The following is a 14,182-nucleotide window of genomic DNA, read 5'->3' as shown; positions in this document are numbered from 1 at the left end:
AAGCACTTAATTCTTCCTGCTCACAGTAAGACAACTTGGAAGTGTAACTTGGGTGTTATCGTCCCCCTAGGAGCTGGGCACCTGAGGATTAATGTCCCAAGTTTGGTGTCCTCTTTGAAGTCCATGGGGAAGGATTGCCATTGTTACAGAAATGTTGTCCCCAGGCAGGCAGAGACCACTGGTTCTGCTTCATGCAATGGACCTTTTGAACCACAGTGCTAAGAATGCAGAGCTCTTGCTTTGGGTGGGAGTATACGATATAGTTTTGCCTCCCTTTCTATCTCTGGATATGCAAAATCTTGCAGATTCCCGAAGACTGGTACAATTGAGGGAAGATTTGAAGCATCTTGTCTTTTCCCCGGGCTTATGTGGGGCAGGTCCATAAAACACACTGTCTTTTTAGGAAGGAGCAATGGAGAAGAAAGATTTCTCTATGGTGGGAATAGATTACTGAAACTATAAAAATGATGCGAAAGCTATTGCATGGTTGAGGTGACAGCCGAGCGTAGGGATTAGTTGCCAAGAGCTTTCGAATTCAAATGCATTATTTAGCACTATTGATAATTCTGCAGGGAAGCTGCAAACGGCTTTAAAATATTTAGGATTTTGCCCAAGTTCATGCTTTATTTAATAAATAGTGTTCTTCATATGTGATGTTAATGGGTGCCTGTTCTTTTTAACCCCTCCAGGTGGGGCAGACCTACATTCCCTCTTCTGTGCCAGCCACCTTTGCCCCTTCACCCACCCCAGCTGTGGTGAGCAGTGGACTCAACGATCTCTTCGAACTCTCGTCTGGTATAGGCATGGCTCCTGGAGGATATGTGGCTCCAAAGTCTGTACGTAAGGGAAAAGAACAACCTCAGTATGTTGCCATACCTTGGGCTACAGGGACTGAAACTGCTCACATGTCCCCTCAGTTGTTGGTCTCAGGTGCTATCGGGGCATCTTTGTTCAATTCTTTTGCATTATATTTGCCCTAGGTTTTTCCTGGACAGAGTAGTGGTTTGTAGGAGACAGTATTAGTTACATGCTTCTGGTTTGTTTTTTGTTGTTGTTTTTTTTTTTTTTCACAAATATTATTTGGGAATCCAGAATACAAACAGCTAATAGTATTGGCCCTGTGGTTTTATTTGGTACAAACTTTAGTATCGTCCTGCCTCTAATAGCCCAACAAATCCTTGGAGAAGCCTGTCCATCAGTAGACACGGTAAGTCTCCCATTAGTGTGATGGACACAAGCTTTCACTGTTTCTTGGGCACACCAATATTATATTTAAATTCCTACATGAATGCTGTGAACAAATATGCATTAGGAGCAGCAAGCTAACTTCTCGTTGGTGAGCTTGATCCTTTCAGCACCCCACATTGTATCTTCCTTGTAGTTTCTTTAGCATCTGTGGGCTTAATGTGCCAAGGTAGCAGGATTTCCTAACTGAAGACTTTTCTGTTAGGAAAACTGCTTGTTTGTCTTCAGGCTATACTTCTCATGCTGAGTTCCAGGTTTCTCCTGTGTTCCAGGTTTGGTTGCCTGCAGTGAAAGCTAAAGGATTGGAGATCTCCGGCACATTCAGTCACAGGCAGGGACATATCTACATGGAGATGAACTTCACCAACAAGGCTTTGCAGCACATGACTGACTTTGCCATTCAGTTCAACAAGAACAGGTAAGAAATCAATACACTTTGTCTGCTATCGTAAAAAAGCTTGCACGTTCCTATGACAGGAGTCTGTCTGCACTGCTAGATATTGCTACCTTTTACGTGGGTGTGTAATACAGTCCTGGAAACAGCTGGGTGATACAGCCTGAACTCTCCATCCCACCACAGTTGTGTGAGGGAGATGAAAACAAACTGATAAATCCATGGTGTTTTTCAGTTGTCCTGGTACTGCAGCCGTCCTCCATCGAGGAAACAGGCAGGAGATGGTCCCATCATTCTCCTAGCTTTGAAGCAGCATCTTCCCCATTTAATCTCTGCAGAGTTTTAAAGCCACCTCTTGAGCTGTTAGGCAGGTTAGTGGTTTTATAGCCAGTAAGTGCCCTAAGGAAAGCGAGAGCATAAACAGGAAAGCATTTGAGCTGCACAAGTACCAATCCCAAATGACTTTACCTCCTGACTTAATTGCTGTGCTGCCCCTCAAACTGTCTGGAAGTACAGGTCTCATTAATAAAGCTATTTGTCAATGAAGAAGTTGCAAGGTAAGAGCCTACGGCACATGTTTTTCCAGTAATTGGCAGCAAAATGACTTTGTCAGAAGGAACAGCCACTTCAGTGTTTAGAATATACAAATTGTTCTCGGAAACGCATCCTAGCCAAGAGATGTGACATGGCAGTGCAACCCCAGTGTCTTCCCATAAGTATCCTTCCCAGTCACAGAGCACGTAGCGTGCTTTGTTGTGGATTGTTGTGAGCAGTGCATTGAGGGTTGGGCTGATTCTTATCAAGGCTGTAAGGAGTATCTTGTGATCCCTTCACAGGAAAAGGGTTCTCTGTAATGAAAGTCCACTGAAACCATCTCTTTAATATCACTGTTAGCCTTGCAAATTTGGGATTTCTTGGGACGAATAATATTTACTTACAAAAGACATTATGCTGCGTAACTCTTAGTAAATGTTCTCCCTGGACTGCTGTATTTTCTGGAGAGTTTTTGTTAAGCTGCTATATGCAAATGTTTCATGCAAATTGGCCTGGGAAAAAAAGGCGTTTTGCGTTTGATTTTTCCCTATACATCAAGCTGTGTTCTAGCCACACCTACGTGGTGCTTCTCAAGGATGTAAGTTTAAATACTGCACAGGAAAAAAGCAGTTCCTTCTTCTGCAGCATATCAGCACACGCTTTGTATATAATCTACTACTATTTACTCTTCTACAAACACTTTTCTCGTGTCACCATTTTCCACTGTGTCTGTGTTGGAAAGAGCTGCGGTGGACTGGCTCTGGGTTTAACTGTTAAGGCTTGTGATTGGGAAGTTTCTGTTCCTGCTGCTACTAATCGCCTTCACTGCAGTCTTGGGATAAAGCATGGAGGTGGGGGGGGAAAGCTAGAGCTCTAGTGTGCCGTAATGTCACGGCCACTTAGTAGGAAAATGCAACTTCCTTTCCCTTCAGAGAATAAGGAAAAACACTAGGGCTTTTGTCTCCCAAGGTGAAACAGCTGCAGAAAGCAAATCACATGGCTAGGCCCTTGCTGACAGCGTTCTCTTTTCAGCTCCCAAGAGCTGAAAACTGAGGAGAACCAAGAATGGTGCATCTGCTGGTTTCAGAAGGAGTGACATAACCAGTACATGTGCAGCTGGCTTTGTGCAAAGACACAATCAGTTTTCAGTGCCTGAAATAAAAGTCCACACCTATACATCTTTGTTCCTATAAGTGCTCTATCACCTCTGAGTTAATGTGAGTACTGCTAAAGAGAAACACGATCAGAAGTAGGCACCCGAAGTATCTTATGCATCTGCACTTCCACGTGCTTTTGAAAAGAAGCCCTGACATTGTACAGACGTGTTACGCTAGATGTTAGCTACTTTTCCTCTTCTCTACACTAAGCAGAGGTGCCTGTGGAATTAAGTGCCACTTGGACTTAAGAGGCAAGCAAACATTTGCTTTGCTGTGGTGTGTGTCCCCAGCTGAAAGAGTCTCAAACTAAGCAATAGAGCCAGGATTAAGTCCAGGCACTGCCATTGGGGACCAGACCGCCAGCTCGTTGATTTATTTGTTCTGCAGTGCTCTGTTACAAACCACATATTCCTCCTTGCTTATGTATTTGTTTCTGTATCAGCTTCAGTTCCTTCTTCCATAGCTTCCAATAATAAACAGCCATGCGGTGTGTGATGTACTCCACTCCTAGTGTCCTGCAGCTCTTCAAGAGAGAGCCCAGAGGCCTGAGCCTGCTTCCTCCTTCTGAGTTCAAATGCCACTCCTTGCTGTGCAGTCTGCTGCTCAGCGCACAGTCTATTGTCATGCAGGTGATTGAAGTGTTCCCAGATGCTGCTCCCCTGAGCAGGATGTGCACATTGTCAGGGAGACCGCCCTGGTTCACATTTCTCTGCTTTGTCCTGCTTTGAGTATCTGCCGTGGTGCAGTCAGCTGTGTTCCTTTTCCTGGAGTAATAGCTAGGGCAGCTCAGGAGAGGGCAGGTGAGCCAGCTCGTGCTTGGCAAAAAGGTGTAGAGGTGTTGTCCTCATAAAGTCAGTCTGGGGCTCGTCAGAAATGCAGTACTGCTGTCATCACCTCTGCTTTTCTCTTGCACAGCTTCGGAGTCATCCCAAGCACCCCGTTGGCCATTCACACACCTCTGATGCCAAACCAAAGCATTGATGTCTCCCTGCCCCTCAATACCCTGGGACCAGTCATGAAAATGGAGCCTCTGAACAACCTCCAGGTAAGAATTGCCCCTTCTGGGCTGGGGGAAGATCAGCTGCTCAGCCTGTTTTGTTTATCCCAACACAATGTAGTAAGACTCTAAAAAACAAAATCCGGTGCATATAGGGTAACCAGGCAAAACCAGAAGGTTATACAGATGTGGGCTGTGAGTCTGGCCAAAACTTCTTCCTGTTCCTTCCTCTGAAGCAGATTTCTTGAATTTTGTTACTTGCCTTTTCAAGTGCTTCAAAGCCAGTGCTTGTATCTGTGTAAGGTCTATGTCTGCTCCGGCAACACATTTGTGTAAACATGTCATGAGGTTTGGTTGGGCTTATGAACTGGAGCTGGTGTGAACAGAGTGACCACATCCCTGTGGTGGAGCAGGCAGTGATAAATACCAGCAAGGACTGAGGCAATTAAAGGAGTTGCAGAAAAGATGGCAACTGCCATGTGATCAGTATTTCTATAGTGCTCTTAATTTCCAGGTGCTATACAAAGGCATTGGCGTATCCTTGCCTCCAGATAGGTGAAGCCAAAGCAAACAAGATGTTTCCAATGAAAGGCAGGGGAGAAGTGACATAAGCAGTGAACGTTTCATTAATGAGGCTGTTGTGTGCACACTGGGGACAGCATTCCATAAAATAGGCTTTTTATCAGATGTCGCTGCCGTAGGCAAGAAAGACCAGGGAGGAGTTATTCCCCCCTGTTTGGACCTGGGGCTGTCTGTGTCAGTACTCGCATGCCTCAAGGGCAGTGGTCCTGCACAGGCTGCTGTAGCTGAAGCACTTGTTGGGCAGACACGGTCCTCACCTGGAAGGATTCTGTCCCCACTGCTGTCTCCTGCAGCTGCTCTGGAGTTGGACTCCATGACTGTCCCTGCTCTGTGTAGGTGGGTCCTCTAAGATGCTTTTCCCAGTATCCAGTTAACGTGCACTGCAGCACATCTCGCTTGCCTCATGCCTACAGGAGAAGGGAACTAGGCTGGGTTCCTGTAACGTAGCAGTCCATAGAGGGGAATATTTTGAAGCAGCTCATTCTCTTTTTAGATTGAGAATGCAATGAAAGTTACTATTTATTCTGCCTGAGCAACTGTTTTTTTCCCCTACTCTTGACTTCCATTCTGGGGCTTATGACTTATTGATGAGTCTTTGGGCAAACAGCTTGAAATAGCTTCTCTGGCGCTCAAACGAGCAGTCCTACACTCAACTCTGAGCTCAGTCATGCGACTGGGGGAGCATGCGGACAGGGAGGGAATTACATGTGCTTCAGCGGGCGCTTCTGCCTTATGGAAGAGCTGGATTCCCTCTGCATCCATGTCACGAGGATGCGTTGCATCGCTGCCTCTGGGTCAGCTGATGTGAACTCCACCACTTGCTCTGAAGGGAGCAGAAGTCTAGATGACGTGGTCTGCCTCCATAACACGAGAGGCACTCTCAATGAAGCATTCTCAAGTTGCTGCTTCCTTTGATCAGGAAGGAAGTGAAGTATTTGGGTTATTAAATCTCTAAAGGAATCAGAACGCAGTTTCTTGTAGCTCCTTCTGCTAGAACAAAGCGAAGAGAAAACATGCAAGGAAACCTCCAGCTACCTTATATTGAGACAGCAGAGCATTCATTAGTGCCAGACTTAGCTGCTAATTTGCTAGCTCCCTCATTGCCATAGAAGTTGGCTGCCCTTTTACAATTAGGGAAGCTGCCATATGGAGTAATAGTATATTTCTCTGCAAAGAGTTGAATCATGATAGCAGATGCCAAGTTAAAAAGAGCACTCCCCTTACTTTCCTGACAGCAGTGGGTTTGATGGAGATCTGTCATTGCCCTGACAGCCAAGGCTTTGGGTTTGTTTTGTGAGTTCATGTAAAAATTATCTGTCTTGAAACATTCAGAAATCATTTTGGTGACCTACTTAGGGAACAATTTATAGCACAATATAGGAGTAGAGAATACAAATGTCCCTGTATTCATTGAAGAACCAAAACACTCATCAAGCTGAATTTGCTTAATGCAGTTTTTCTGAGCTGGGGAACATTGAAGTAGATTCAGGGCTGGTTTGAACCTGGGGACCTTCTGTTCATCTCCTATTCCGGTGGGGCTTTTTCTGTTTTAGTAACAAGAAAAATAAGTCCTCAAGTAACCAAACTGATAGCTTTCAACTTTTTGTCATGTTAATTAAGAACTTCAAAAGCTAGTTGTACATTCCTTAGGCAACTATTTCGGAAGTAATGAACTCAAGTCTTGTTCAGGTTATTTTTATTACCGTTTCTAATCTTTCACCCTGTACAGCTGGTTTAATCTTAACACTTGTAATCATGGGAAGGAACTAAAATATTTGACAAGTTAACAAAAAGCCCTTTTTGCAAGAAGATGAAGGCTGAAATATTTTCAGGAGTTTATGTAGGTGAAATATAACTACGGTTCCCAGCTAAACAGTCATCTGTGTGCCAGTTGTCTTGCATCTTGTGATAACAAAGAGCAGACTGCTCCCTCCCATCCCAACACAGCAATGCTAATTTTCTTGACCCATTGAGATCAAGATTCAGGTTCAACACCTAGTCAAGCAATAATTTATTCAAAGGATAAGGCCAAAGTTGGACTGGGCACAGCACTGAATTCTCAAAGAGGAAAATGGGTTCTGAAATTGGATTTTACATTGGTGAGGAACAGTAATTCTTTCCGGATGGTTCTTGGTCTTAAAGCAAAATTTGGAATAAGAAAATGCCTGGAATTAGAGCCCTCTTATGCTACCGCTGTTCCTAATAAATGGCCTTTCAAGGGTTGTGAAATGCTATGAAGTCAGAATATGCTATTTGTTCATTTGTGTACACAAAAATTGCTCCCATAACCGTGGGAAAGGGAGAAGTGGAGCCAGCCTGCTGAGTTTCCGAGACCAAGCCTGGCCTGTCATGTCACAAGGCTGATAATCTCTTTTGTGAGATGGTAACTACTTGCAGGAGTCAATACAATCAAAAACAAGCTGCAGGGACCCCCGGAGCTGTAGAGAGGCTGAGCCTGGAGCATTGCTGTTCTCTTGGGATAAACATTCAAAATTGACAATCAGTGCGTTGCGTTCCCCGGTGTTACCTGCTGTCAGCTACCAGGGCTGGTAGTTGCAGCTACGGAACACACAACTGAAAGAAGCACAGCTTCAGTTTTCCAAAATGCCCATAAAATGTTTTGGACTGGACTGGCAAGCACAGAAAGGGATGATCTGCCTGCTGCGTTTCTTCCTGGAAAGTGACACTTGGAAATACAGACCTCTCCCTTGCTGCTAAGCAGTGTGAGGTGCAGAACGTTTGTATTTCTTCCAGTGACTTTGGCAAAGCATTATTTCCGTAAAGGCAGATGAAGGTACAACTTTTCTCAATGAGAAAAGATCAGTCATGCTAACACACCAGATCGTACCTACCCTTCCAAGCTCAGCTCTGCTCTAACTCCTCACCTGTGCTCCTCCCCTCTGCGGTTTCTCACTGGCAGTGCAGAGCTGTTGGAGCTCTCATTCACGAGAAGTGTTAATGCGTCTTGGGTCACAAATGCAGAGCCCTCAGCACTTGGCAACAGATTTCACACTATCACTTCTCCATGAAAACAAGGCTGAGAACTGGCATGAGCAGCGAGTCCAGACTAGATGTCATTGTCTTTGGAGCCCGCTTGATAAATGGCATGATACCTGCCTGCATGAGCTGTGTCAAGCTCACTGGACCAACCATCAACAGCCCTGGGTAGTTAAAAATGGAAGGTGTTTTTTTGGGTTTGTTGCCTGGATTTTTTTTTTCAACAGCCTTTACAAGCAAGAGTTTTATTCCAGCGTAGAGGAGAACCCCCGGCAGGCTCTCAGAAGTAACACTCACATCATGGCTCGACATCTGCGGCCAGCTCCTAGCTCAGCTGTGGGAAGCTGCTGGTTGCTGATTGAGGACAGGTCTGGCACATGGTGCAGCACGTTTTATCAAATGTGTGTTTTGAATTTCTCGTCCGGCCAGGCACACGTGAGTGTGCAGCCCTCCCCCAGTAACTCGCTGTTCTGACCATTGACATAAGCGATGTGCCTGCAGCCGGCCAAGGGCGCAGCACCCAGCCTGGCTGTGCACGCACAGCTCCACTGCCCAGGCTCGGGACTTGTGCCTGTAGGTAGAGCGTGAGGCTGGCAGCGACTGTCAAGCGCCTATAGATCCTGAGAACCCGACCTGTCAAACAAAATGAAGCGAAACAGTGAGCACTCCCTGGAGGCATCTGACAGCCAGAGCAGCAGACTGTCACAGAATAAACCATGACCTTGTGCTGGCAGAGGTAAAATAAATAAATAAAAAAATAAAAGACTCTGCAGAGTAGAGTTCTCGCTTTTAACAGTTTGGCTGTTACCAGGCTCTAAAGCAAAACCAAACTTGAAGTAAATCCTTAATTTAGTGTAGGTGCTAATGGGATTCCAAGTGGGTATGTTGTGTACTTGCTGCTGATGGAAAGCATCTGTGTTGCTTTCAGACTTGACTTTGAAAGTTGGTTCTTACGCTCAAGTCTGGGATTTAAAGTGTCAGAAACCTATGTTATTGAAGAAAATAACTCAGCGTTGTTCTTATGAGGTACTTCTTCCCCAAAATACCATATGTTGGCCATCAGAGCATTGCACTACAAGGAGGGAAGCCAGAAGGGTAGGGTGATCATGCTGCAAGGTGAGCTAATATGTTCCAGGGGTTACTTTTATGAGCACTGTTTCCTTTAGTCAGATGGTCACAAACAAGATGTAAGTAATTGGGAGCCCTGTGCCAATTTCTAGTGTTTTCAGACCTTTTCAGCGGCGAAGCATCACATGAAAATCTGGCACCTTTTGACTTTTATCCCTCAGAAGCTTTGTGGTCTGCTTGACTAAATTCACAAGGTAGTAATCTTTTTCTTCTTTCAAAAAGATTGCAGATGGAAAGCCATTTTGATTCAAAATGCTTCTGTTTAAACTCTCAAATGTCTGAGGCTGGAAGTCTTGTTAAAGATTTAATAGTTCAAGTGCGGGTCGACAGGTTAAAGCTGCAAAGCCCCAGGCAAAGTTAGTCTGGACTGGAGAATTTATTGAACGTGAGTGGAGGTTCCTTTCAAGCATGTCAAACCTGGAGAGACTTCTCAGTTACTGATACCACTTCAAATGTCATTGATTGTCTTAGGCCCGTGCTCTCACCTAAGGAGCACTGGATTTTTTTGGCACGTGCCTGCTGTTAGCTGCTTGGTTTCCCACAGGCACTGCTCTGGATCTGCTTTCTGCCTGAGGTTGCTTTTGTAGCCCATCAAGTGGCATTGGATGCTCCTCGTGTGGCAGTGCAGAGGCTGAGACACGACCCTAGACAGCTGTTAGCAGCTGGCAGAGCCTCTTAGCCACTTCGTGGTATGTGTTCCCCTGCCCACGTATCTGCAGGTTTCTGTGCCTGGACCTCATCTGGGGAACCACGGTGCGTGCCTGGCTGCTCTGAGAAGTGCGTGGTGTTTCGTGCTGGAAGCTAGTCTTGGAGAGCTTACCCATCTTGCCCCAGTGCTATAGGTTTTGGGAGGCTGCATCATTTTCCTTTCCTGTTTGCAAAAATTATTTGTAACAGCTGATTCCTGCATCATTACAGATGCCTGCGAGGCGACATGGGATGTCATTGCTCAATCCAGCGATGCAGTTTGGGGGGGAAGGCTGATGTGTGGCTTGCTGTGCTTTGCTGGGAAGAAATTACACTTCAGAGCATCTTAATTGTGTAGTTCTCCTGAGTACAGCCAAAGCAGCTTACTCAGTATGTTTCTGCAGAGTTGAGAAGCAGGTCAGCAGATACCTTTTTATAGCATTTTTGGAACTGCAGGGACAGGGTTAGCATATTAATTTGGTGTGAGCCTCTAGAACCGTGACTAGAGAGAAGGCACTGCTTCCCAGCCCCTCTTGTAAGGAACCTCTGTTATATGGCAACAACAATTAGCTACAAAAGCTAAGTAATCTCTGTTGTTCTAAGGCAAAGCAATTAATCATTAAATCAGATTTGGGAGAGATCTTAGGTCACGCAGCGTAGACCCTGCTCTGCTTTGTTGTTTTGCTACAGTACCTCTTACTGAGAGCGTTGTCAAGGCTCGTTTTAAATACTTCAGGCACACTGGAGCTTCTCTCTCCATCAGGAGAATTTTGTGCTGCTTAATAATTCTCACTATCAAATTTTCCCAGACGTTTAGCTTAAATTTTCACTCTTCTGGCTTATCTCCATGTCTGTTGTTTCCAAGCATAGCATCTCGAATGGCCACGCTGCTGTCCTTTCCCAGGCTCCCCTCCCAGATTCAGAGGTGCATTTTTGGCTGCTCACCCAGTATTTTTTAATCACATTTTGCAGAGGTGAATCACTTCGGCCCAGCCACCAATCTGCTTTTACCCCTCTGGATCTTGGTGCCTCTAGCTCGAACATCAGGTGCTCCAGCTCCCAAGTATGACGCCAATGATGGAAGCATGAGACAGCTCCCTGCTACAGAGGGCCAGTTCAGTATTTTTTCTGGGTTGCGCCATAATTTACATGGTTTCAGTAGGCTTTAAACTAATCCCATCTTAAGCTGATTTGTGCTGGGGAATTAAATATAAACTACTACCTTTAGTGATGGCTGAAAGCAGAAAGCCCCACAGACTCTCACGTCTGCCTTTCTGCTGTTCTTTGCCCTTCTGGGACCTTCCCAACTGTTGGAAGAGTCCTTATGGGATGTTCATCTCCTACCCCTTGTCCGCTGGCTTGTGTGCATGTCTAATCAGCTGACTTGGGTATGAATTTTCTGGTTTATTCCCCTCCCTTGTATACCCATAGCTATTTTTACAGACGTTTGGGGGTGTCTTTCTAAACCTGCTACTGTGGCACAATAGATTTGCTCAGCAGAACGCTAATGTATGTAATTATTTAATGTGAATGGAGTTTGCCTTGGCATAAATCTTTGTAGCAGCAAATTTATTTCTTTGGCTTAGCATTCAGCGTGGTCTGGTTTGTGTTTCAGCCGGGTGACAAATTGGAGAACTCCTTCTGGGATTTTTCAGAGGAAGTAGGAGCTCAAATGGCTCCTGAAAGTCAAGGCTCCTCCCCACGCAACCTCAGTTCCAGGTCTCTCCTACAGGCTAAGTTGCCTTCATTGCAAGCAATGGCAGGTGTCTGCTGAACTGTATTCCCGTGACAGGCTATCGCTATGCAGGATGATGCAAGGAGAGCGTGAGAGGCATAGAAATAAAGCCCAGAGCCACGTTTTCTCTGCTATGTTATGACAGTGCACTTTATCAGACCTCCCGTTTGCTCCTGCTGTACCATCATCTCTCAGCCTGGGGAAAACTGAAAGTGAGGTTGCTCTCGGTGTTGGCAGAGTTTAGTTGGTAACGTGGCAAGCTTGTGTGATAAAAGGCAATGCAGTGCATCTCCCTGGCTGGCAGAGTTTAATGACACTGAGAATTAAGTCTTTTGTCAAATGATCCTTTTTTTTTTTTTTTTTTTACCTCCCTGATTGCTCCATAGCAGAGCTTCCTTCCAGGAATCAACACCCAGCATGTTTTCTATACACGTTCTCTGCACAGCTTTAACTAAGGCAGGAGACTTGGAAAATGCTACGAGGAAGGTGCAGCGAGTGGATCAGCTTCAGGCTTTCTAGAGAATGACCAGGCTGTGAGATATCAAGGACGGTCAGACGTGACTGAGAGCTGGGATTAAAGAACAAGGGATACACAGGGGTTGGAGCTGGGGAATTGCAAGAATGAAATGAAAAAGAGGGGTGATGGAGAAACTCATGTGCAACATCACAGACGTGTTAGGAGCTGTGTGTGGTCAGGATAGAGGAACTTGCCTTGGAGGTGGAAGAAGTGAGGGGAGGGAGAGGAGAAAAGAGCGAAGATGCTGGCGGTGACCCCATCAGTGCAATTGGCTCTGAAGCAGCACAGCGAAATGCTCCCAGGAGAAGATTGAGCAGCTTTTAGTGAAAATGGAGTGGGCACCGAGGGGTGGGACTGATCTCTGTCTGAAACTCCACAGAAGCTCAGCAACATCTCTCCAGGTGGTCTCATGTTCAGAGCTGGCCTTTGCTAGGAGAGAGCACTGCAAGTGCGCGGGCAGGCGATGAGACTGTGTAAAATCTTGGGACCCCTTTGGACTTCCAGACAATACAGATGCTTTAACCACCCCCCCGTTTCTTCTGTAACAGGTGGCTGTGAAAAACAACATTGATGTCTTTTACTTCAGCTGCCTAATTCCTCTCAACGTGCTTTTCGTAGAGGATGGCAAAATGGGTGAGTGCTTTCAGGTCTGTGGTCAGCCTCCCTGAGCCAGACTGCACTAGCAGTGCCCAGCCGGGCACAATTGTCCCATGGCTGAGGTTCACGTGTGCCTGGCCATGATCTCTGTGCCAGCACATCTCCGCAGCCCAAACTGATCGCTGGAGGTTTGACAGCTCTTCCCTGTCATCCTGCAACTCCAATAGCTGCGCTTCCAGGACCCACGTCCTCTGCTCTGATCCTCTGTCAGACAAGGAGTGGATCTGTTTTCTTTGAGGCTGGTTTCTGTTTTGTTTTTCTTTTCCTGTTTTTTGGTTTGGTTCACTCAAATGGGTGCAGGATTTGTCCCAGTAGCACTTTCACGCATAGCGCTATTCACTGTAGCACTTATGTGCCTGTTCTCCTTTATTAAATTGCTGTTTGAATTGGATGGGAGGTTGCTTGAAAAGCAGCATCTTAGCTTTGACGGTAACATAATCCTAAATTTGTAGGTCTCCTTCCTTCCTGTCAAATCCCCCATGTTCTTGGTTTGTAAACAGCTCACAGACTGTCTTTGATTTGTGGGGAGGAGGGGTCTGAAAACCACCAAAGCTTTGCTGCTTTTGCAGTGAGATTGAGGTTATTTAGAAGCAAATCCTGGATCTGACCACACCAGGGCAAAATGTGACCAAGAAGTCTTTTGTGTCCTTACCTTGTATCATTCTGCAGTGATTTAATTAATGCCGTAATCCTGCGAGGGGCCGGGAGTGCTGATTGTCTTTCTTGTTTGTAGAGCGCCAGGTCTTCCTTGCAACATGGAAAGACATTCCAAACGAAAACGAGCTGCAGTTCCAGATTAAAGACTGCCACCTGAATGCTGGTGAGTAGCTTAATCCTACCGCCGTAAGAGCTCTGAGACCCACCTTTGATCGTCACTAGACGTCGCCTTATTAATAGCAGTGTGTATGGATAGCAGGGAGGTGGGCATTGTGCTTATGAACACAACAGCCTGTGAGCCCTGGATCCCAGGGCTATAAAAGCACAGGTCCGTAGCTAGGTCCATGAAAGCACATCTGAAACCCCACATCCTCGATTTCACCCGTCTGCGTCTTCCTTTCATTCTGGATCTTGTATTCTTTTTTCTCTTTATAACTCTGCTTCTCTGTAAAGCTGCTCTTTTAGATAGAGCCGAATGCTGTGTTGGGGCTGTACTTAATCCTGTCCTGCTGCTGTTTGTGCCAGGCAATGTCATACAGCCCTGCCTCTACCCTAGCTACATAAACCTGGGCTGGTCTCTTCACCTTTCACCATCTGCTTTCGCCTTTCTCTTGTGACAGAGTAATCCTACGTGCCACTGTAAAAATGTTCTGCCATCTACGGAGGACAGGCCGTGTGAGAGAAGAGTTTTGAGCTGCTGTAGTTAGCTGCTGCCTGGATGTGCTCTGATCGTGATCCATCCCGTTTCGTTCTGCGTTCAGTTACCTAGCTGCCCCTGCTTGGGAGCCTTCTCCTTGCAGGTGTGACCTTACTACTGCAGGAGGATGAGGGAGTGTAGAGAGTGAAATGTGGCCAGCTAAGCAGCTCTGCTCCGTATCAAGAGGTTCTGGACGGG

The 14,182-nt window shown here is 45.9% G+C and overlaps 1 protein-coding gene across 6 annotated transcripts in view; it reads left to right on the top strand.

Annotated features, from left to right (window-relative positions):
* The window catches only part of AP2B1 (adaptor related protein complex 2 subunit beta 1), an 82,850-nt gene that overhangs the window by 59,946 nt on the left and 8,722 nt on the right, over nt 1–14,182 (top strand). For all 6 annotated transcript variants that reach the window (XM_040533181.1, XM_040533178.1, XM_040533180.1 and 3 more), the window contains 5 exons: nt 690–836; nt 1,518–1,663; nt 4,246–4,375; nt 12,522–12,606; nt 13,364–13,450. In XM_040533181.1, the coding sequence (XP_040389115.1) occupies nt 690–836; nt 1,518–1,663; nt 4,246–4,375; nt 12,522–12,606; nt 13,364–13,450 (595 nt within the window). The remainder of the gene's footprint in view (nt 1–689; nt 837–1,517; nt 1,664–4,245; nt 4,376–12,521; nt 12,607–13,363; nt 13,451–14,182) is intronic.

The sequence above is a fragment of the Cygnus olor genome, chromosome 20 (assembly GCF_009769625.2).
Source record: "Cygnus olor isolate bCygOlo1 chromosome 20, bCygOlo1.pri.v2, whole genome shotgun sequence".
Classification (NCBI taxonomy): domain Eukaryota; kingdom Metazoa; phylum Chordata; class Aves; order Anseriformes; family Anatidae; genus Cygnus; species Cygnus olor.
The sequence above is the reverse complement of the archived record's forward strand: the minus strand, read 5'-3'. Positions and strand labels throughout refer to the sequence as shown.